General features: G+C 39.6%; 1 protein-coding gene across 25 annotated transcripts in view; it reads left to right on the top strand.

Annotated features, from left to right (window-relative positions):
• The window catches only part of RUFY3 (RUN and FYVE domain containing 3), an 80,954-nt gene extending 59,111 nt beyond the window's left edge, over window positions 1-21,843 (top strand). For 4 of the 25 annotated variants that reach the window (XM_059669223.1, XM_059669241.1, XM_059669268.1 and 1 more), the window contains 10 exons: window positions 311-403; window positions 1,937-2,020; window positions 6,313-6,480; window positions 6,961-7,058; window positions 11,066-11,242; window positions 12,196-12,295; window positions 15,066-15,130; window positions 17,475-17,502; window positions 18,258-18,326; window positions 20,458-21,843. In XM_059669223.1, the coding sequence (XP_059525206.1) occupies window positions 311-403; window positions 1,937-2,020; window positions 6,313-6,480; window positions 6,961-7,058; window positions 11,066-11,242; window positions 12,196-12,295; window positions 15,066-15,130; window positions 17,475-17,502; window positions 18,258-18,326; window positions 20,458-20,601 (1,026 nt within the window). In that variant the 3' untranslated portion in view covers window positions 20,602-21,843. Of the gene's footprint in view, window positions 1-310; window positions 404-1,936; window positions 2,021-6,312; window positions 6,481-6,960; window positions 7,063-8,625; window positions 10,857-11,065; window positions 11,243-12,195; window positions 12,297-15,065; window positions 15,131-17,474; window positions 17,591-18,257; window positions 18,327-20,457 lie in introns of those variants that run through there. The other 21 variants (XM_059669371.1, XM_059669390.1, XM_059669399.1 and 18 more) reach the window with 18 other exon arrangements.
• Window positions 21,844-24,683: the final 2,840 nt, after the last annotated feature.

Here is a 24,683-nt window from a genome sequence, read left to right as displayed (position 1 = left end):
ATGGGTGTTATAACTTAATATAAATTATCCATGAGGACACCCTTAAGGTAAATGATATTAACATTTTGGTACTGAAATAAAGTTTACACAAAGAGCAGCAAAAGGAGATATTTTAAATTTGAATCTAAGCTACTTTCAAAATATTTCTTCTAAGTTCCTTATAAGGACATTTTAATGGGGTTATAAATAGCTTTCTTTTCTTCTAAGAATAGCTAATCCTGAAAAATCATGGCCTAGCAGATCATGAATTCTCCTATCCTGGTTAATAAAAGAAAGATAAAAGATTATTTTTTTCTAATTTTATCAACAGCTTGCAGTTGCAAACAATAGGATTATTACCTTGCAAGAAGAAATGGAGCGAGTTAAAGAGGAAAGCTCCTACATACTGGAATCCAATCGGAAGGTAATCTCACTAGATGTATAAAATATTCCTGGAGAGAGTGTCAGTGTTGGTGGGGGAGCCTCTAGAGGAGTGTTTGGAAGCAACAAGCATTCACAATATCAAACTGTTTTTACTGCGGCTTCACGGAAAACTGGGGAACAGTGAAGGTTAGGGGAGGGTGGTGCTCCTTTTACAGCTGCTCCTTGGCTTCACCGCCGTCTACATCTGAAACAGTCTAATTCAGTTTCTTGTTTTTATGTACTAAAGATTTGTGCTGTGTTGCCGAAACCGGTTTGGCTCAGTGGATAGAGCGTCGGCCTGCGGACTGAAAGGTCCCAGGTTCGATTCCGGTCAAGGGCATGTACCTGGGTTGCGGGCATATCCCCAGTAGGAGATGTGCAGGAGGCAGCTGATTGATGTTTCTCTCTCATCGATGTTTCTAACTCTCTATCTCTCTCCCTTCCTCTCTGTAAAAAAATCAATAAAATATATTTTTAAAAAAATAAATAAATAAAGATTTGTGCTGTGTTTAAGTGTTAGATTTGCTATATTAAATGTACCATTATTTTTGACCATTTTACTGTTTTGTAAGAAGTGTTTATATGATACCACTGGGAAAGAGTTTCTTTGTTAATGAACCTTCTAAATAACTTAATTTTGTAAAGGATCAAAGTTTTTATATATGTCTAAACAGATACATTGCAAGCCTTTTATAGATTGTACAATTATAAGCCTTCTTAAGTAGAGGATGTAATGTAACAGGTTTAGCTCATTGATGACTGAAGATCAGAACTATCCACATTGGCAATTCTGCACTAAATTATAGTGGTGCTACTTTAGGGAACTGTTGAGGTTGATAGAGCTTCTAGCTCCTGTACCTAAATATTCCCAGATGGCTGTGGGTGTAATTTTCTGTCTTTCATGATTTGTTGGCATTTCTTCATACTGCTGGTAGTATTGTATCTCTAGAAAGGTCTTCCTGTTCCTTTGTATCCTCATGCTTCTAACCTACTGTGACCTAGGAACCCAAACATCCAGTTATTAAAATGGTTCCTAAAAAGTAACTAGGCTGAGTAAGGAACAAAGTCGTTTTCTAAGAGTAACTTTTGACTTTAATGCATGGACTTTGTGAAAACAACTGTGACCGCTCAGAAGAATTTTCTGATGAATTCCTTATTTTTAGCTGTGATCTCTCTGGATGGTTAGAGATACCAGATGTAAGATCTCTGGAAAAGGATTATATTCCCAATTGAACATTTGGCCCAATTCATAGTTGACAGTGAATACTATTTTGTTTTTAGAGGCTGATTTTTAAAACTTCTACTACTTGGTTTGGTAAACTATCAAAAGACTTGAAACAAAATAGAAAGAAATCCTCAATTCAGTTTAAGAATTTGTAAGTTACTAACCCTCTTCAGTTTCTTTGTTGTCTTCATTCATTGTTGTATCTGCTTAGGTTTGATCATTTTCTCTTAATAAATAGGAGTGCTGGTGTTAGCTAACTGTATAAATTCTTTATCCTTAAAAATGTACTGTTTTATTTATCATTTCAAGGCTCCTAAGCAAGACAGAACTTCAGAAGGGCAAGCACTAAGTGAAGCAAGAAAGCATTTAAAGGAGGAGACACAATTGCGACTGGTAAACTTCATTTACATTCTGAGAATTCAGAAGACGGCAAATGTAACAGCTTGCTTAGGGGTTTGTCTTAGACCGAGGCCAGGAACAGCAGTAGTGTACTAACACATTTTTATGCATCCTGTAAACTGTTTCTCACTCTTGTTAACCCATATTCCCTATGCTTTCTCAGTCAATTTTCTGAGTACACGTATTCTCAACTGCAAATAAGATTTTGCAATCTTTATTTACTTGATTTTATAGTTTGTATTGCAAAAACATTAGGTCTATAGTAACTACTTTATAAACTCTGCACTCCCTCCTCCCCACTTCAGTCATCACTCCTGTGAAGATTCTGGTATGTCCCCTTGGAGGGGGCAGCTTCTCGCCTCATCACTAAGAGCCATTAATGTAGAATTGTATTCTTTTATTTTTAGCTGTTACTTCTGAATTTATTCTTGTTCTTATACATAAATAGAAAGATGTGTCATCAGTGTTAGTCTTAAAATATTTTGAGACTCATATGTATTATGAAAAAAATACATATGAGAATGTATAATAAGGAGTAATATTCTTTTTTTAATTATTTTTTTATTGATTAAGATATTACATACGTGTCCTTATCCCCACGTTACCCCCTACCCCCCACCCCCCACTCATGCCCTCACCCCCCTGTTGTCCGTGTCCATTGGTTAGGCCTATATGCTTGCATATAAGTCCTTTGGTTGATCTTTCCCCCTTACCCCCACCCTCCCCTACCTTCCCTCCAAGGCCCAACAGTCCGATCAATGCCTCTCCGTCTCTGGATCAGTCCTTGTTCATCAGTTTATGTTGTTCATTATATTCCACAAATGAGTGAGATCATGTGGTATTTATCCTTCTCTGACTGGCTTATTTCACTTAGCATAATGCTCTCCAGTTCCATCCATGCTGTGGCAAATGGTAAGAGTTCCTTTTTCTTCTTCCTCTTCTTAAAGAATACCTTTCAGCATTTCATATAATGCTGGTTTGGTGGTGATGAACTCCTTTAGCTTTTTCTTATCTGTGAAGCTCTTTATCTGACCTTCAATTCTGAATGATAGCTTTGCTGGATAAAGTAATCTTGGTTGTAGGTTCTTGCTATTCATCACTTTGAATATTTCTTGCCACTCTCTTCTGGCCTGCATGGTTTCTGTTGAGAAATCAGCTGACAGTCGTATGGGTAGTCCCTTGTAGGTAACTGACTTTTTTTCTCTTGCTGCTTTTAAGATTCTCTCTTTGTCTTTTGCTCTTGGCATTTTAATTATGATGTGTCTTGGTGTGGTCCTCTTTGGATTCCTTTTGTTTGGGGTTCTCTGCACTTCCTGGACTTGTAAGTCTATATCTTGCCCTCTCTCTTCTACTGGCACCCCTATAATTCTGATGTTGGTACGCTTGAAGTTGTCCCAGAGGCTCCTTACACTATCTTCATATTTTTGTATTCTTTTTTCTTTTTGCTTTTTCAGTTGGGTATTTTTTGTTTCTTCGTATTTCAAATCTTTGACTTGATTCTTGGGATCCTCTTGTCTGCTGTTGGATCTCTGTATATTATTCTTTATTGCAGTCAGTGTATGCTTAATTTCTAGTTGGTCTTTTTTCATATCCTCCAGGGTCTCACTAAATTTATCGGCGGTTTCCAGAAAATTCTTGAAAAACCTTATAAACATGGTTTTGAACTCTATATCCAGTCGTTTGCTTTCCTCCATTTCTGTCATTTGTGACCTGTTTCTTTGTCTCCGCATTTTTTATGCTTCCCTGTGTTGGTAGAGTGGTTTTGTGTGCTAGGTGTCCTATGGGGCCCAGTGGCTCAGCCTCCCCAGTTACCTGAGGTGGACACTCTTGGTGCACCCCCTTGTGGGCTTTGTGCACAGTCTTGTTGTAGTTATGCCTTGATTATTGTAGGATCACTGGGAGGAATTGACCTCCAGGCCAATTGGCTTTGAGAATCAGCTGTGTCTGCAGTGGGAAGACTTCTGTGCTAGAGACACCCCTCCGGGGCAAGACTTGCTTCAATGGGGCTTTGGTGCTCACTGAGTCTGCCCCCTGATTATGTCCCTTTTGGATCTGAGAAGTTGTAATTGGATGGTCCCACTCTGACCACTTCATATACTGGTTCTTGGATCTAAGGAGGTGCTAATTTAGCCTCTGCCCGAGGTTACCCATCAGGAGCTCCTTTTTTGGAGTTTGGAGGTGCCCAGATGAAGCCCAGCTGTGAAGCAATGCAAGCTGCTGTGGGGCCTTGGGCCTTCTCTTGGAAGTTCTGGGTCTGTCTGGCCCAGCTGTAATTTGTTAGGTAATTTTCAGATTGCAAAGGGCCAGGGCATTCATATGCAAAAGCCTCTGCTACAGCCTGGGGGGGGCGGGGTCTCAAGGAATCAACAGGGCGGAGCAAGCAGCTATGGCTGATCCTCAGCCATGCCCTAAGGGGCTGTGCATCTCAGTGTCCCGGTAATTGCTGCAAGCACCTCTGAGGGAAAGCCGCCCTCAAGTTCCGAGTTCTGCCTGCTGCCAGACAGTCCAGTTTCTCCCCATATGAGTCCTGGGTCCCCAGAGACTTCCCGGAACCGGAGTTCAGAGCAGTCAGGAGCTAGTGACTCCCTCCCGATTCAAAAAGACAGCCGTGCCCTCAGGTGCCAGCCCCTTTCCGCGCACGCTCGAGCCTCCGTACATCTGCACTTTACTTCCGCAGCTCCTCTGAGTCTCAGTGTGCTTTTCTCTGTCCTTCTAGTTGTAGAATTTCCACTCAGCCAGCCTTCCTGTAATTCTGGATGATGTCCGTTTTGTCTTTTCGTTATATTTTTGAAGTTGCTGTGGGAGGCAGCAATTTCCGGTGTTTACCTATGCCGCCATCTTGGTTTTAAGGAATAATATTCTTGAACTGCATTTTATCCAAGTATTAGTGTACTAATACACCCCTGGTATTAGTATATTAATTCTTCCTGCAATTTAGATAGTATGACAAACAAAAGAATCCACCACCACCACCCCAGTAGTGTCTCTAACAATAGAAAAAAGGCTGAAAATAAGGAGTGAGCCTTATACACTAATAGTGTATAAAACAGAATTTCAGGTTTTCTGAGAAAATAATACTGTTTTGACATCCTTGAAATAATTATCATTTTCCTTCTATGTGTTTGTGAATTGGATCTCAAAATACTTTCTACAAGGATGCTCCTACAAATAATATATGGCAACTTTATAAGAAGCAGTCTAATCCAATTTCTGTCATGCTAACCATGTTAGAGGAGTGCCTCAGTTAAGCGGCATGTGATAAAAATTTTACACAAAATTTTACACATCCTTATGTCACAATAAGATAAATGTTTAAAAAAAAAAGGAAAGAAGCCGTAACTGGTTTGGCTCAGTGAATAGGGCATCAGCCTGTGGACTGAAGGGTCCCAGGTTCAATTCCCGTCAAGGGTATGTACCTTGGTTGCGGGCACATCCCCAATAAGAGGTGTGCAGGAGGCAGCTGATTGATGTTTCTCTCTCATTGATGTTTCTAACCCTCTATCCCTCTCCCTTCCTCTCTGTTAAAAAAATCAATAAAATATATTTAAGTAAATAAATAAATAAATGAATAAGGAAAGAAACCAAGCAAGTAGGCGAGGTCCTAGCTGTGCCTTGGGATAGCCTGAATGCAGAAGAACCTCAGGAGTTTACAGCTTTGATCATCCAAATAATGTTACAGTAATAATGGTTGGAACAAAAAGAGGCTCATGTTAAGTGAATCTAAAAATTAAGTTAGCCATATTGACTATTCACAGTAATTGAATGTTACCCTGGGAACCCACAGTATCTTTTTTATTTCTTGGGCTCTTGAATATGTCAACAATATCCAAATTGAAGAGAATTACAACTGCTTCATTTTGTACTGGCTACTATAACAGTATATAAATATGTATGTTCACTAGTTTATATATATTTATATAATAAGACATGACATCAGTTGTCTATCTTAATATCTGATGAAGTACCTCAGGTATGTGTGTATTTTTTATTTTTTATTATTTATTTATTTGTGTGTGTGTGTGTGTGTATGTGTGTGTGTGTGTTTTAGACATATTAAATAGCACTACCTTTGGCCTACTAAGCCCTTCAGATTTGTAAATTACTGAGTAAATGTTATTGTAATTATCCTAATTATTCCTGTCATTAATGTCTCTGCATTGAATGAGAGCTTATAGCTATTTTGTCAGAATATTCAGACCTGAGAGTTTGGTGTACCTTTTCCTGTGGAATTTTTTGGTTTGTGCATAGATGAGAGAGAGTAAGCACTTCCTTTTCCTTTGGGGCAGGATGTTGAGAAAGAACTGGAGATCCAGATCAGCATGAGGCAGGAGATGGAGCTGGCCATGAAGATGCTGGAGAAGGACGTCTGCGAGAAGCAGGATGCCCTGGTGTGTCTGCGGCAGCAGCTGGATGACCTCAGGGCTCTCAAACATGAACTTGCCTTTAAGCTGCAGGTGAAGGAAACAGGAGCCAACTCACTGCTCTCTAAAGTCCCAGGGCTTCCCTTTGCCCCTCTTGTTTAGAATCACACTTTAAATACCAGAAGAAAGAGCCGCATCTCATTTTGAGGCTAGCTGCTTGTAAACCACTTTAGGAATCTGACCATCGCCATGGCCACTTTTCAGATTGTGAGATAATTTCTATTCTGCAGTCTGACCTACCAACTGAGTTATATATTCCATTAGCTTTTATACTGGAATATGCTAAATTGATGAACCTTCTGGTGTTGATTTTTGTGAGAAAGATGCATAAAACACTACTAATTTTAAACGTTGCTTTTTGTTTCTTCTACACTTGGGAACTAACTAGTTCCCAAATATATGAGCATTTCTATTTCTCTATTTCCCCACACACCATTAGGTTCAAAAGGCATGTGGATTTTTTTCAGGATTTTATATTGAATATACATCACTCATAATTCTTTTCCATAACAGAGTTCAGACTTAGGAGTAAAACAGAAAAGTGAACTAAACAGTCGCTTGGAAGAGAAGACCAATCAGATGGCTGCTACCATTAAACAACTTGAACAAAGGTAAAGTTTCTTTAGAAACACTTTGGGCCTACAGTGCTGGAAGTGCAGAGAATGTACTATGCATTTGGCAAACAGAAAGTATGTTCAATTCTCCCAGCTTAACATCAGCATGCTCGCAGAGAGAAAGCTGATAAAAGTTTGTGTTGTCTAAGATGTTGCTGAAAACGTTTATAAAAAACATTAGTCTTTCATGACTGTTTTGAACAGCAGAACTCTAACCCTCTCACTTAATCCCATTTCAATGCCGTGTGTTAGGGGAGGGATACTTAACAAGGATGAAAGGGCTTTCAAATATGTTTGTGATTCTACTGTTTTATTGTTCATCACTAAAGTCATTAAATACTTTGGTGCCAGGTGATACAGGGGTACTGAGGGCCCTTCTAAAATATTTAACCCCTTTCTCTACTTTCTCCTGAACAGTCCTATAGCTTCCACTGTCACCTCATGCCCATGACTCTTAAATCTGTCGCCAGCTCTGTCCTTCAGTCTTGTATTCTCATTCTCTGACCAGCTATTTCCCTCCAGTATCCACCATTCATTAAGTACATCCTCTCCCTGTGCTACTCTTTTGTTTCACTTTTGATTTGAAAACGCCGTTTTCTTCCTAGTGCCAAGAGAAGTGGCTAAGACTTCAAGCTCAAATGAGCGACAACAGCCACGGTCATTCATTGTTGCCAGCCTGTGTTGCCACCTTTACCCCCACTGATCACCCTTGCACTTGAGCAAAACTAAACTACCAACTGGTCCCTGGACATGCTTCCTATTTTTCTCATCCATATCTTTTCTAATAGTTCCACCAATTAGAAATGCCCTTCCTCTCCCCACTTCCTTGTTCTTCAAATACATTTTTTTTACATTCAGGTTCAAAGGTGACTTTTTTAAAGCTTCCTCTAATACTTCTTCCCAGATAAAAATAATCTGCCAAGTCTGCCCTTGGAACTCCCATGGCCTTATATCCATACCTCCCCAGACTGCTTGTAACACTTCTCATTTCTGCCTTACCTCATACCCTTGATATATGTATTGTATCTTCTAGTGAGAGTGTGAACTCCTTAAGGTTAGTTAACTAGTTGTTTAAGTTCCCTCATTGGATCTGTCACAGTGCCTTGCATTTACAAGGCATTTATTTAGTAGATGCATGAATGAATGGATGAATGCATGATGTCTTTTATTCAGATGATTCTTGACCAGTAGGGTCCTGAATGGCACTGAATATTAATGTTAACTCAAAGTTATTTGCAAATTAATAAAAAAGCTTGAAACCTCTGGTTTGGCTGATTTTAAATAAAAAGATATTCATCTATCCAGGAAATTATCTAAGTTCTTACTCATAAGCAATTATGTGTTTATGATTCAACAAATCAATTTTAGTGTTCATAGATTATGTGTTTGAAGTATATAAAATTCGTTTTCAATGGTTTTTTGACTTGGTGTTTAAAGCAGACAATTAAAATAATGACATCTCTTCAAATATGCTGACTTATTATCTTGCTATTTTTCTCTTTCCTGTTTATTCATTTTCTCATTCCCCTTTCACTCCATTTTTATTTTTATTTTATTAATTTAGTGAAAAGGATTTGGTGAAACAGGCAAAGGCCTTAAATAGTGCAGCAAATAAATTGATCCCCAAACATCATTAGGCACTTTGCAGCATGTCACAACAGAATTGTAAAAGGAAGAAATCTGAAAGCTATTACATTTGGGCTCTGATTCATATAAAACATCACCAAAAATTGACTTTGAATTTATTGGACTTTTAAAAAAAACACACAATTTGATATATAGGCTGTGTTTTTTCTTCTTTACTTTCTCCCCAGAGTTAGAAAATTTAGTGTAAGTTCTCAATTAAATGCCAAATAAACTTCAAGAAATTACTTCTGAGTTGACCAATAAATAAATATTCCATTTAAAAAAGAAGCCCAGGGAATTGAAGCTTTGTACACATATTATTGATGCTTTGCAACCCAGTACCTGACAATATCAGATTCTAGATGCATTGTCTATATCAACGAGCCTGTTCTACCACTGCGATGTAATGAACTAGAGGTGACTATGGGCCTGGACTCTTCTAAAGTAGTTCTGTGTCTCTTAGGCCATGACCCCTTTTCACTTTTGTTATGTAGATTTAATCCCCAAGCCAGGATAAGTCTTAGTATTTTACTGCAGTTCTATTCTCTGTAACCAATATTGCTTGCAACTTTTTTGCCTTAGTGACTTCCTGGGGTGGGGAAAACAGCATCCTTACATTTCTATAAAGTACATAGAGATAAAATTAGTGATTAGGTAATTTATAATAACATAATAATGTGGAAGCTTGGAAAAACCCTCCTAATATTTGTCATCTTCTACCTCTGCCATTTTCTTGCAATTCCACTCCCTCTTTAGGTAGTTCAGAGAGAGCAATTTTAATAAAAATACTCCCCTCCTATGAAAAAATACACTACACATATTTTAAATCCTGCTTTTCCTTTTGGAGTAAAGACAACCAGGTATTGACACGAGTGGTGGTTTCCTGCCTGTTATTCCATGCTAGAAACATTTTCCTAAGAGTTTCTGTTATTTTTTGTTTAGATGAGGATTTGCCAAAGTTTCTAGGAAACTAACAATCTAATTATTAGGAAATCATTCCAGAGTGGGAAATAGATAAATGATAAAAACAATCTTTATTATTTAGTCTAAAAATAAAGATTCCCAATAGGTGTCCACAAACAATAAGAAGCAGGGCTTATTTCTCTAAGTGACCACAGATTTAACCCTTTCTGGATTCCACATTGTAAATAATCCAAATAATGTAATTTTTTAAAAAATGGCTTTTGAATTTTGGGGGACAGGCTAAATAAGCCTTTATCCCTTCAAAAAGTCATGGCAAATGTTTTGTTTTGTTTTTTTCATTCTATTATTGCAGCATTTCAGCTGCTTAGGTTGGGACAAAAATAATCCCTTTGCTTCCTGCTCCTGAAATTCATACCTTCCTGGAAAAAAAAAAAAAAACAGAATTAAGAGAGTAAGCTAGATTTCATTTATGCTTTTACAGGTCCTTGTAGACTTGAACCAAAGTCAAATCAAAGAGCACAGGAGCAACCCTCATGGAAGATCCTGTGCTCTTCAACTCACTTTATTTCTTATAATTTTGCACCTATTTTTATCTTCATCAAACTTTTGTGGTAAATTGCCTTTTCTATGAGCATTCAGGAGTGTTCAAACACCAAAATAAAACAATTTTAGAGACTACACATAGTATGCTTCCAAATTCTATTTTATAGGGCCCTGGATATTTCACCTCTTAGAACATGCTTCTTTATAGGTGCAAAGTTATAGAATATATGGAAGAAAACATTCATCAGAATCTCCCAGAGAATCTGGTCAGGAATTCTGTGCAGGCCCAGGGCTGAATTGCTTATCCAATTACACACCACTTGGCAGGAATAGAAAAGGAAAGAGATGGCCAAATTCTAACAAAGGCTTCTCCTTACATAATAACCCAAAGTCTGGGGAAGGGTTGATATATAATGTCCAATGGTTTAATACAATTTGTGGGTTAGGGGAAGGACCAGGAAAATGTTCCAGTTCCATATATAAGAAGGTAGTTGCCCATTTGCAAGTTCCAGTTGTGTGTATAAAATAAATAAAAAGTACCAAACCAATTAGGAAATAAAAACAACCAAAAAAAGTGGATTTAACTTTAATTACTGTGTGCTTAAGGTTGGCTTTGGATATGGATTTTCTAAACAGTGGTGTTTTGTTGTTCATCATCTAATGGCTGTAAACTGTAGTACTAGAATAAAAAAAAAATGGAAAATCACTTTTCTTCTGCCTGGTTCACCTTCATCTTGTTTTTCTTGAGAATTTGTTTCTTCTCCATCTTTTTCCCCCATATTTTCTTCCCCCATGTCCTACAGAATTTTTGTCTTCTCTCTGTCTCTCCATGCCTTCTTCCTTGGGTTGTTTTATGTTGTGCTGTGAACTTGGTCTTCCTCCCCACCGTGGCTTTTGTTTTTTATCACAAGTTCATGTGGCTCACATCCAGATTGCGCCAGGCCGAGCGAGGCCGCCAGTCTGCTGAACTGGACAACCGGCTCTTCAAGCAGGACTTCGGAGACAAGATCAACAGCCTGCAGCTGGAAGTGGAGGAGCTCACAAGGCAGCGGTGAAGAGAGGGCGCTGCAATCGACAGGGTGGTTGTGGTAATTCTAAGGCTGGACAGTGTGAGAAGGGGGTCTCATGACCCAGCTATCTCCGTTCTGTCTCTGCAGTGCCTTTCTCTGATATTAGGACTCAGAAAGCTTCACATACCTCAGCATCCCCAAAATCTTGTCAACATCCTTTGTGTTCAAAGAATAAGGAAGTTACAACCCCAGGTCCAAGATACACAAAAAAGAGTAAGAGAATTAATAGCCAACATAACACTAATTATAGCATTTTCTGAATTCTTACTGTGTGCCAAATACTTCACTGAGCACTTCACATGCATTCTCTCTTAACATCTCCCCATCAAACCTATTAAAGGTGATCTTATTACCTCCACTTTCAGATGAAATTAAAGCTTAGAGGGGTTAAATTTGTCCAGATTCACACAATTAAGCTAATAAGTGCGACATTCTAATTAAAAAAGCCTGTCTCTCACTGACTCCAAGCCCTCAACTCACTTTTCCATATTATCTCTCAGAGGCTCGTTTCTGTGCTAAAATCACTGACTTCAAACAAATAGAACATGGGTGTTGGGTAGAAATGCACATAGCTGCTAAGGACACGTGGTTGAAGGTATAGCTGGGACTCACTCCTAAACCTGTAGGAAGAGACAGTTCGTTCATATGAAATGGGACTTCAGTGTCAGTGCTTTCATACTGAATCTGCTGAAAATTTATAAATACTGTCTTTCAATTACAGTAAATCCTACTAATTGCCATTCAGTTGACCACCAACTCTTCATTAAGAGTTTATATTAAATATTGACATTCAGAGTGGTGAACCTCAGGCACTGGGAGATCCTAAACCTAGTTGTCCATATATAGGGCAACTTTTTATTAATCAAGTATTAAAATTTTATTATTAAGCTTTAAGAAAAGGGTTTGGGATTCTTTTTAGAATGATTTCAGAACTCCAAATGTTCATCCTTTTCCTCTCCAACCTATCCCAGGAACCAGCTTGAGTTAGAACTAAAACAGGAAAGAGAAAGAAGGTTAAAGAACAGCAGGAGCATCCCAGGAAAGAGTTCCCAGAAGCCAGAACCCAAAATGGTAATAATTCTTTCTCCCTTGTTTGTTTGTTTAATACTTAGAGACTACCTTGATGGGCTGGACAGTTTCCTCTCGTGGAACACGTGCTAATTGCTGTGGCTTTGAGCATGTAGCTAGCAGGCTAGAGCTGAGTGGACACATGAGAGCTTGATTCTGGATCTATCTCTGAGGCGCTCTCACTTGATTTCATTTGGTAAAGGGAATGAGTAACCATACTTTCCTGTGGCCCTGTCAACCTTTTTAATCTGTCAAGTAAGATTATTTTGGTATCTTAACAAAAATAAGTGTTTCTTGGACTTCTGCTAGCTAATCCTATATAATAAAAGGCAAATATGCAAATTGTCCCCAAGAGTGGGAGTTCAACTGACAGGGAGTTAGACATGCGCTGACCACCAGGGGGCAGTGCGGAACATGGCAGGCATTGGCAACACAGCGCTGGTAGCGGGCGGCAGTGGACTCACTGCCAGCCCCAGTGGGCCCTGACAAGAGTGAGACCGTGGCAGGATGGTGGGGCAGGTGAGCGGGCGGCATCAGGCCAAGGCAGGTGCAAAGGGAGGCCTCAGCCAGCAGCAGCTAGGGACCCTACCTGTGCACAAATTTTGTGCAGTGGGCCTCTAGTCTAATCTAATAAAAGAGAAACATGCAAATTGACCATAACTTTGCTATGCCCCAAGCCATGGCCCCCAGCCAATCAGAGCAACAATATGCAAATTAACTCAGCCAAGATGGCAGCCAGCAGCCACAGAGCTGGAGCAAGCAGGAGGCTTGGTTACCCCAGCAATGGAGGAAGCCAGGCTTCCCACCTGCCCTGGCCGGCTCTAAAGGCAACAAAGTTTCAATTATAGAAGATAAATAAATCCCAGATACCTGCTTCCAGCCAGCCTCCACTGGGAACTTGGGTAGCTGGGGACCGTGGCCAGCCTGCAAACAGCCCTCAGCCCCTCACCCAGGCTGGCCAGGCACCCCAGCAGGACCCCCACCCTGATCTGGGACACCCTTCAGGGCCAACCAGCCCCCATGCACCAGGCATATAATAAAAGGGTAATATGCAAATTGACCCTAACAGCAGAACGACTGGGAATGACTGGTCACTATGACACACACTGACCACCAGGGGGCAGACGCTCAATGCAGGAGCTGCCCCCTGGTGGTCAGTGCACTCCCACAGGGGGAGCTCTTCTCAGCCACAAGCCAGGCTGACGGCCTGCCAGTACAGCAGTGGTGATGGGAGCCTCTCCTGCCTCCTCAGCAGCGCTAAGGATGTCCGACTGCAGCTTAGGCCTGCTCCCCGCTGGCAAGTGGACATCCCCCGAGGGCTCCTGCCAGCTTAGGCCCAATCCCCCGGGGAACAGATAGACATCCCCCAAGGGGTCCCAGACTTCGAGAGGAAACAGGTTGGGCTGAGGGACCCTCCTGAGTGCACAAATTTTTGTGCACCAGGCCTCTAGTATTTTTAATAATATGGCATAGTAATCCCTCCCCACCCTGAGTTCTCCTTTAACAGAATTGTCTTAAATGTGGATTTGCTTCTGTAGACATTTTCAAAATCATGAGGATTTCAGTTTTAGCATACTCAAGGTACTCACTTCTTTAGAGAAAATTAGAAAAAGGTGGAACTAGGCTTGGGGAAGGGACAACAATGTAAAGTAGTTTAAAGACCAGAAGTAGAAGTTTCTACAGAACAGTCTCAGGGCAGAGACCTCCAGCTCCTGTGGTGGGGAGGGAGTTACAGTGGGATAAGATCGTCTCTAGGACCTGGAAAACAAGATCCAGCCTCTTCAAAAAATAAAATTAGAAAAGCATGAAATACCTTTTCTGTTAAAGACAGAGGGAACAAATTACCTTCTTTGCACATATATATATAACAAAGCAGGACAAATTTATAAGCTTATTTAAAATTTCTAGAGAGTGTGCTGCTAATTTCTGGAGAGTAGAAAAGAGTAAGTAGAAATTTATTACACAGTACTCATTAAAACTAATTTACAGTGTGCAAAGTACCACTGTGTAGCCTGCTGTCTTTATTATTTTAGTTTAGCAAACATCAAATATACTTATAAGGACTTACAGAGATTTACCAAAATCTTTGACTATCTTATCTGGTTTTGGGTTTCTTGATCATGAATTGCCCTGCAGTACGGCGTCCTACAGGGTAAACTGCATTGACTTCCCTTCCTTGATACTTGAGTGGTCTCAGAACATGCATTGTACTTTTGGAGACTGATGGGCCTCAGCTCAAGGCAGGCAGCAGAGAGTGTGTGCCACAGGAAGAATTTGTCTCTAAAACTGCAGGTAGTAAGTGGTCCTTCAAAGAAGAAAACTCCTTGACCTGTGCAGGCTGTAGAAATCATCATGGCATTGGGCCAGAGGGCCACACAGTCTGCTGGGTACAGCCATGCGTGGTGTGACCATTTTTCCAGAGCTCAGCCACCAGGGGGAATATATATGTGTGTGTCTACTTCTCTCCTTTTTCTTCTAGTAGCTGATACCTTGAGCCCACTATGCAAGTAAATAGTATACATTCTGAATTTTCATTTGAATATCAAGAATTAAAGAAAATATCTACTCTGAAAATCATTTGTTGCAAATTCTATCAGAATAATCAGTTAAGAAACTACTTGGAGCAAAGATGAGAAAAAACATATTGAAAGTTTAATTCCTTCTCTTTAAAAAGCTGCTTAGCTTTATACCCAAGCTAAGAAAAAATGACTGCAATATCATCATTATTTAGCATTCTGAATCCTTAATAAATTAGGCTGTTTTCTTTTGGCAGGATGGGAAGCACAAAATTCAAGAGGAAAATGCTAAACTAAAACAACCCCTGGAAGAAAGCCACAGGTGTTTGTTAATAAAGTATTAACTAAAATATAAAGTGATTTTGGGGTGGTGGGAAAGAGGGAGCTTTGGATATACATTGACAATGACAAGGCTGGACACTGACTTCTAATATGAATATTCTAGAAAGACATTTTGAAGGGGTTGTGAGTAAATAACAAACCAAATAAGTATTGTAACACAGTAAACCAAACCCATTTAGTCCATTTCAGAAACAAGAAGGGTGATCAAGCTGTCCTCTGACTTCCCTAAAGTTAATTCCCAAATTCAAATTATCTCTTAGAAGATTATCTCTAATCTCTGCTGGATTGGTATCCCAAGAAAATGAAGCACATGTCATAGCATTTCTTAGGTTCTTACATGTACATGAGTATGACTCACTTCTACCTGTGTGCTAAGAGAAAGGCAGATATGTTTCAAAGAAATCCTCTAATTGCCCTTACTTCTGTTCTCTTAAGGGTCTCAAACAGTTTAATTTTATTCCTTTTTCTTAATTCTTCATCTGATTTGTTCACTACAATGAAGAGCATAATGTCGTTTAAAGGAAATTGACTTTTAACAATAATTCTAGCAGGTAGACATATAACAAAATATTACATAATCCCACTGCATTAAAAAATGAAGGAGGTCCAACTATTTGACATCCTGGGAAAGGCAAAACTGTGGAGACAGTTGCCAGGGCCTAGGGCGTGTAGGTGGATGGATGAATAGGCGGAGCACAGAGGACTTTTTAGGACTGAAAATACTCAGTATGATGCTATGGTGATTATGCCTGTCATTATACGTTTGTCCAGATCCATAGAATGTAGAAAACTAAGAGTGAACCCTAAGGTCAGCTAAGGACTTTGAGTAATTATGATGTGTCAGTGTAGGTTAATTGATTATAACACCATGTACTACTCTGGTACAGTGTGTTGATATTGGGGAGAATGGATGGAATATATGAGAAATCTCTGGACTTGCTGCTCAGTTAGTTCTGCAGTGAACCTAAAGCTGCTCTAAAAGTTAAGGTCTGTTGTAACAACAACAAAAGGTTAGTAACAAGGAAATATACCTGAGAAGGGTTCTGAGAGAACTATACAGTGTGTATTTTTGGTATCTGCCCGTCCAGGCTTTGATGCCTTAAGAATGAGGTTTTGTGTCATCAGGAGCAAAAGCAGCTGCTGGACACGATAAATCGCCTAGTGCAACAGCAGGCTGATTATGCAGGTACTCAGCCTAAGTAGCCCTTCCTCACCACCAAGGCCAGAGTGATTCCAAAGCCTTTAACTTTAATCCCAAAGAGCCTGGTCTGACCAGGACCTACCTTCGACAACAGCCCGATAACAACACATCAGATCACACTGAGCCATGGAAGGGAATAGGCCATGAACTTAACCAGGACTAAAAAATTCCTTTGAGGGTCAGCTCCTTCCAGACTAAAGTCAGTTTGTTACAGTCAGGAGTGTCTTACGCACCAGGTTCTGATTTAGGCCGTGGGAATGTAAGACAATACTCCCTTATATCCGTAATGTATTTCACATTCGCTATCTCCTTACAAATGTAATTCTCCTTGCAGAAGTTTAATCAATTCCTACCTTACAGATGAGAAAGTTTAAGGAGTACAAACAGGCTGGGTGGCACACCCAAGTTGCCTCTGTTTGCCTTGTCTTCCCTTTTTAAGTACCTTGTCTCTGCACTGCGTAATAGCTGCTTCCAGGGCTGTCCTAAAACACACCCAGGCTTCCTAGGTTGTGGTCCAAGGAACAGCTGAAAACCGGGTCACACTGGGGGTCACACTGCCAATCAACCGAATGGAAGTGGAACCACTGTGGATCTTGGGACATTTTCTCTAGAGCCAAAGTGGACCTGGCTTTCCTTTTAAGTTCTATTTGAAGTTGGGAAAATCAGGATTAACTTAGGTTGGTCTCATGTGACAATCTCCTTCATAGCCCTGTCCCTGATTAGTAAAGTTCACATGTTAACATTATTAGGGAGAGGGGACTAATATATAACATAGTGAATAGATTTCTGTAATATTAGATAGAAAAAAGCTATTAAAACATGGTGTTGGCCATTTGGAGTTTTACATGTTTGGAAAAATAAATGTTTACTGGGTAGTAAAAAGGAAACATAAACTATAACTCCAAATCTATTTTTAAACAGGAACCACAATGTAGACCAAGGATCAAATTCTAGTAATAAATGTAACAACCAAAATTTCCTCTCCTTGAAGGTCAAGATTAGTGATTATATTGGTTCCAACAACATAAAAGAACCATGGTATTGCTTTTTGTGTGCGTTTGAAATGATACAAGGGAAAATATAATAAGTTGCTGTATTTACTGTTTCTAATTTTCCATTCTAGGCTGCAGTCTCCCCCAGTGGATGAACAGGTAACTGAGTCTCCTGTCCTGAGAAACATCTTGTAGAAACTGTGTGGTTGGCTGTGCCATGCCGGGCTGTAAACAGAGCAGCATGGAGGTAGATGAATGCGTACAGGCCTCTGTGTCCTCGCCTTTTAACAGTGTCCCAAACAGACATGCATTTGCCTGAAACTCACAGGGAGCAGCGCAGCTTTGAGCAATCTCCTAAGTAAACACTAGTCCTCACTTGTTTGAAATTCTGTCAGCTAAGAAATTGGTCCTAAGAGAGCTCATAGTACCTCCCTTTCCCTTAGATTTCCCAATATAAAATGGAGAGAAAAAATATTTCTCAATCACTTAGAAATACTGTAATTGTAAAATACTTTGCAAATAAGTAGTATATGCCAACCCAAAGATGATAAATGCTTCTGTGTCCAAGTCACTCTGTTATTTATTAGGATATAAAGCGAAGCTTACTGTTTTGCATTTTCTCATAGAGTAACTCAAGAAGGATGGGGCTTCCCCCCCCCCACTTTTTACATTATACTTATATACTTTTATTTTTATAAGTAAAATCATGTTAATTTATTATAAAAATTAAAGGAGCTCAAGGCTAAAGATAGTAGTATCAGAGTTGTGTTAAGGTGGTGGGACTCTATGTAATTTTCTAGTTTCCAGGTAGTCTGTACTGTGCTTATATTAATTTTGTAACTAACAATGCATATTCTGAAAGTATTACTATTTCTGGGGTTAAGGGAAACTAACTGGCTTACTGTGTGGTTTAGGATCAGCTGCTGCTCTCTGAAGAGCCACAGGTGTGTCAGCTATGCCAGGAAGGAGGCAGCCTAACAAAGGTAACAGTAGTGAGAGATGAGTAGGTTCTCACAGGGGTGTCCTTACACTACTAGCCCCTCCCAATAGCAGGGCCTTTGCTGTGGAAGTGCAGAGTGGGAGGAAAGCAAAGGGAACATGCATTTATTTATTTTTTTAATATATTTAATTGATTGTAGAGAGGAAGGGAGAAGGGAGAGAGAGAGAGAAACATCAGTGATGAGAGAGAATCATTGATTGGCTGCCTCCTGCATGCCCGCTAATGGGGATCGAGCCCAGAGCCCAGGCATGTGCCCTTGGCTGGAATCGAACCTAGGACCCTTCAGTACACAGGCCGATGCTCTATCCATTGAGCCAAACCAGCTAGGGCGGAACATGCATTTATTGTGTACCTTTTTTTTTTTTTCAGTCATGTTGGTAAATCCCCATTAAAACAAATATAAACAACTAAAATAATTTAACACAAATAAACATAAACTTATAAATATTCCTTGAGTGCCTGCTGTATGGAATATGATGTTCCATGTGCTGGAGAAAACGATGAGCAAAGGGTAGACCAAGTCCCTGTTCTTGTGAAGTTAATGTCCTTTATGCCATCATTTTAATAAATGAAGAACCTCAGGCTTAGAGAGGATAAATACATTTCCCAAAGTTACTCAGCTCATAAGTGCAGAGCCCAGAGGCAACGTGACTTTGATTCCAAAGTCTGCATTCCTCCCAGTAGTCCGTCCTGCTTAGAACAGATAAGGAAGGTTTTGGGTAGGGGGGTTCTTTGAATTATTTGGGGAAATAGCCTCTGAGAGGGAAATGAGCTCTCTCCAATACCACTTGCTTTCCCCTGAGATCTTCAAGGGTCTCTACCTGAGCACCTTCCCATTTGTTATGCTACCAGAGTAGGCAGAGGGAGAGAAATTCAGAAAAGAGTGTTTGCCATAGCTGTGCCTTGCTCACAGTAGGACCCTCAGCATCTAATACCATGCCCTGTTCATAGTAGAGTCTCAAGAAATGTCATGGACAAGGAGTGTGAGAAACAAGTGCTTGGAAGAGATAAGAAAACATGCCCAACCTCTAGAGTACAACCTGCCTGCCACCATTTGTGATTATGCTGAATTTTAACCAATTACAGAAATATAGAAGAAACTGCTCTTCTAATTCTGGCTTCTCTCTTCTAAGCTATGCAAAATAACTCAGTGTGTCAGGAAAATTCCTCCCAGGCTTTCAAATAGAAGTGATCCCCTACCTCCACTGCACCTTCTGAGAGATGAGTTGTTAGAAAGTAGCATTATTTGTAGGGGAAATTATTCGTCACAGCCTCTGTATGTGGACTCTTGGAGCTGTGTGCACCACCCTACCACAGCCTGACCAGTGGCATGGTCGTGGTGACCCACCTGCTGCTCTGTCGCTTGGCCTCTGAAGATGCAAAGTGCTTAATAAAGAGACTAATGTCCCTATAAACAGGATGAGGAAGTTGCACTGATATCCCAAAGGATTTGCTTGTAGAGCATCACAGGAAAGCATTGAGCACATCTGTATATTAGGAATTATACTTTCAGTTCATGCCCAGCACATGCTTTAATCTTGGGCTGCTACCCAATCCATAGCAAAGGTGGCCTTACTTGGAGAATGCATAGGTGTTTGCAAACTAATTTTAGAATTAGCCTACCTAACAGTGACTATAGCTAATGAAAGTATGTATCCTAAAGATAAAAAATGTGTGTATTCTGTCCTTTTTAATTCTCTTCATTTAAAATCTAAGAACTAGTGCAGTGATGGCGAACCTATGACACACGTGTCAGAGGTGACACGCGAACTCATTTTTTTGGTTGATTTTTCTTTGTTAAATAGCATTTAAATATATAAAATAAATATCAAAAATATAAATCTCTGTTTTACTATGGTTGCAAATATCAAAAAATTTCTATATGTGACACAGCACGAGAGTTAAGTTAGGGTTTTTCAAAATGCTGACGCATCGAGCTCAAAAGGTTCGCCATCACTGAACTAGACTGTAAGCTTCTCTGTAGGCAGAGATCATGCATAGCAAGCATTCAGGCAACGCTTGACTAGACGCTAGTGTTGATGGTATTTGGCCTTTTATATCCCATTCATCCTTGTCCCTTTTCTTCCCCACCTAACCTGCTCTTCTCCTTATAGAATGTATGTGAGAACTGCAGAGGAACCTTCTGTGATGCCTGTTCAACAAACGAACTGCCTCTTCCTTCAAGTATTAAGCCTGAGCGAGTTTGCAATCCCTGTCACGAGCAGCTGATGAAACAGTACTCCACCAGCCCAGCATAAGGCTGGAGGCCAAGACCTGGACCCACATGCCTCTACCTGTGTTAGACATCAGGATTCCCTAGAGGCCAGGCCTGAGAATCATCTTGAGTTGATAGAAATGGTTTAAATAAACCAGATCCAGGAAGAAAAGACAGTGGTTGGGGCGCTGGAACTTTTGCTCGTTTTCCCTAATGACTGTATAAATAAAGTTACTCAGTTGAACTTCTCTTCTAAATCTAAACAACCCCACTTTGAAGGGTTTATTTTACGGCATGTCTTTGAAAGAGCTATTCATTTTAGTAAATAGTGATAACACTGGTAGATATAGAAGGAGAGGGTCCTTAGCGGATAAGAATATAAAGAAAAATGATCATCTTCCTCTATTACATTTGCAGATTTGAGGAGGAAAGATAAATGTTATGTAGGATCAAAATGACAGATGTTACATATTTTCCCAGGTGCTGCTAAACATGAACATTATTTCCTCTTCAACCCCACTACCTACCTCTTTAAAGTATCTCTATCAAACTGTGAACACAAGCTCAGGGAAAAGAAATTAAAGAGTAATATAAATTCTGAATGTACTTAAAGCAATATTATATTATAGTTTCAGGACCAGAATCTTCTGGTCCTGGCCTGTAGGTATGTTCATTATCAGAACAAGGTGGAGGAACAGTTGCTGTTTTTCCACGTAATGACTTCAGAAGTAAATTCCTGCCCTGTTCAGTCTCCAACTACAAACAAGCCAGCTGCCTTCCCCAGGCTCCCCTCTCCAAGTCATAAAGCAAATTGTTAGTTTTTAAGATGGGGTTTAACTTTTTCAAATAGGAAACACTGAAAGCAAAATTAACTCAGGTGTTAAGTAAAACAATTACATCCATGGCAGAGAATAATGAGCTCAAAATATTCTTTCTTGACTAAGGGATCCTTTATTCTGAGCCAAGAATTAGAACTGGTAGACAGGTTTCTTGGAAAGTATGATACTCAAACATCTTTCAGTAACAAGCTTTGAGGGGGGAGGGGAGTGCGTTTAGCAAGGGAAGGAAAGAAATGGTATATGCTATATTCATTATGTTACATGTGCCTAGGTTGTAACTGGGTTAGAATTCTCAAGTGGAAACATCCCGGAACCGTTGTATTTTATAAATTCTGTCTCCTAAAAAGGGGTGCAGCTTGGGAAAGAGTTGTTATTTCAGAAGTCTGGTGTGTTATTTGAAGCTGAATTTTAAGAGTACTAAGGAAAAATAAAATCTAATAAATCTAGACTAGCTTATTGTCTTTTTTCCCCTTTAAATAATATTTGTTTTTTGTGATTCTTCATTCTCCTTATTTTTGGCTACCTACATATGCCAGCATTGTTTTAGGTGCCACGGATAATTTAGAGAATTATCCTATATTAGCAAGTTATTTTATCATTAGTTTCAATTAAATTGGAAACAGGCAGCTCTGTACATAGACTGTAAGATGTAATAAGTAATTAGACATGAGATGTTATTTTTTGGAAGCTCCAAAGATCTATTAGTGCAGCAGCCCACAAGAGCAAGGAGACCAAGTCATGAAAACCTTGACTTAATGTTAAGCCTATTGTCCTTAAAATTTGCTTTCCACCATTTCCAACAGCATCAACAAGAATTAACCAAAGAGGCAAACAACTTTTACACTGAAAACTATAAAACATTGCCAAAAGAAATTGATACCAATAAATGGAAAGACACCCCCCACCCACCCATGTTCATGAATCGGAAGACTTAATATCCTTTAAGATAGCAATACTACCCAAAGCCATATAGAGGCTGTAATGTAATCTCTACCAAAAATCCCAATATAGTAGGGATGGTGGGAATAGAAGCATCCATGCTAAAATTCATACAGACTCTTAAGGGGTACCCAAATAGCCAAAACGATCTTGAAAAAGAACAAAGTTGGAAGTCTCACATTTCCTGATTTGAAAACTTACTACAAAGCCACGGTGATCAAAACAGTGGTACTGTGATAAAGACAGAGACCAAAGGAATAGAATGGAGAGCCTAGAAATAAATTCACTTTATGAAAGGACTCCAGGTATGGCCTAGTGATTTCCAGGTAGCTCTAGGGGCCACCATCACAGCCTCATTTCAGCTCTGCTCAACAGAAAATGCCACCACTTTTTAAAGAACTATACTTCAAAAATAAGTGGCCATGCTTTTCTAGTAAAACATCTTTCAAATAATATATTCTCCCCCACCCCCAAATGTCATCCCAGGTCCCATCTTAACGGTTCTTAGGCATTTGTTTGCTTGGGGATTGTCAATTATTGAAGTCTTCCATTTTATTCTCAACATTCCTCAGGACAGTCGATTTTGTAAGCATGTCAGTCAATCTACCAAGTCAGAAGTCAAGTATCTGCCAAGCACAATTGCTATGCCTAGAATGACAAACTTTATTCAAAGACAGCCTGATGCCCTGGCTGCTATGGCTCGGTTGAACGTCTCCCCATGCACCAAAAGATTACTGGTTCAATTCCTGTCAGGCACACATGGGTTGGGGCACATGCCCAGGTCTCAAGCTCGATCCCCAAGCTTGATCTGTGTTCTGCTGTCACATCCATGTTTTCCTTTCTCCTCCTCCCTAAAAATCAATAGAAATATATATTCTTTGAAGACAACCTATTATCTTGAAATACAAAACTGGTTAAAAGAACCATTGACCAGTTGTAAGCATGGCTGAGGATGTCACATTCCTAAGTTAATTAAGTTTGGTAAACAGATCACTCAGACCTCCAGGAGGCAGGGAGATGGAAAACTATGAGTCTCCAGGCAGCAGTATTGCCTTACCATTGTGGGGTGCTGCTTTCAGCACAATAGTATCACTCATATTCATTTACCACAAATAATTTACTCATTAATTAGAGGTTAAAAATCAGCATAATATTATCACCTGTATTTCATTTGCCTTCTTAAGGGGGCAGTAAATGGGATTTCAGCCAAACTATCAGAATTATGAATGACTCAAGTTTCTCTTCTGCTTTTGGCCTTTATTCCCAAATGTCATTGCCAAATGGCAAAAAGAGAGGCGGTGAACCTCTTGCATTTCAATTAGAACCAGGTATGTTTTGGGACAAGTCTTTGAATATACTTGTACAGCATCACCTGTGGGATTCAAATTATTCTGGATCACTTGAAAAGCTTATCTTAAACGTACCTTGGTGATCCTTTTTCACTGAATCCTCCCATATTCTAGTCTGCCTTGACTACAGGACTTCATGCCTTATCACCAGGTGCTTTCAAAATCCTCTCACTGGGATGTCCTAATTCTGACACAAAACCTAGAAGCCATAAAAGGGGAGATTTAAGCCTTAGCTGGTTTGGCTCAGTGGATAGAGGGTTGGCCTATGGACTGAAGGGTCCCAGGTTCGATTCCAGTCAAGGGCACATGCCTGGGTTGCAGGCTTGATCCCCAGAGAGGGCGTGCAGGAGTCAGCTAATCAATGATTCTCATCATTGATGTTTCTCTCTCTCCCTCTCCCTTCCTCTCTGAAACCAATATATATCTATATATATGTATATATATGTATATATATGTGTATATATATATATATATTGGGAGATTTAAGAATTCCACCACATAAAAATATCCTGCCATAATAAACAATGACAAAGTGTGTGTGTGTGGGGGGGGGGGGTGTTAAAGTTAGTTCATAGCAAAAATAATGGGCTTCTGCTAACTAAAAGACCAAGAAATAGAAAAGTGTCAATAATCACAGAAAAGCAATGAGCAAAACTCAAGACTGTGGAAACGTCTACAAGTTAATCTTATCTTGTTCAAAAATAAAGGAAAAAGTAAATGGATGAGTAAACATATAGATTAAAATAGGAAACAAGCAATTTACGTTCACTAAAGAAATTTGAATGGCCCAAAAGCTTATGAAAAAAAAATGCTCATTGATTGTCAAGGAAGACAAATTGAAACCACAATGGGGTACCACTACACACAGAATGGTTGAAATTACAGGATGACACCATTAAATGTAGACCTAGTGGCTCTCATATTGTTTGTATGTACAATAGATGACCACTTTGGAAAGAGGTATGTCAATTTCTAGTAAAACTTAAAATATACCAACA

Source organism: Myotis daubentonii, chromosome 1, assembly GCF_963259705.1.
Source record: "Myotis daubentonii chromosome 1, mMyoDau2.1, whole genome shotgun sequence".
NCBI classification, from domain to species: Eukaryota; Metazoa; Chordata; class Mammalia; order Chiroptera; family Vespertilionidae; genus Myotis; species Myotis daubentonii.
The sequence above is the reverse complement of the archived record's forward strand: the minus strand, read 5'-3'. Positions and strand labels throughout refer to the sequence as shown.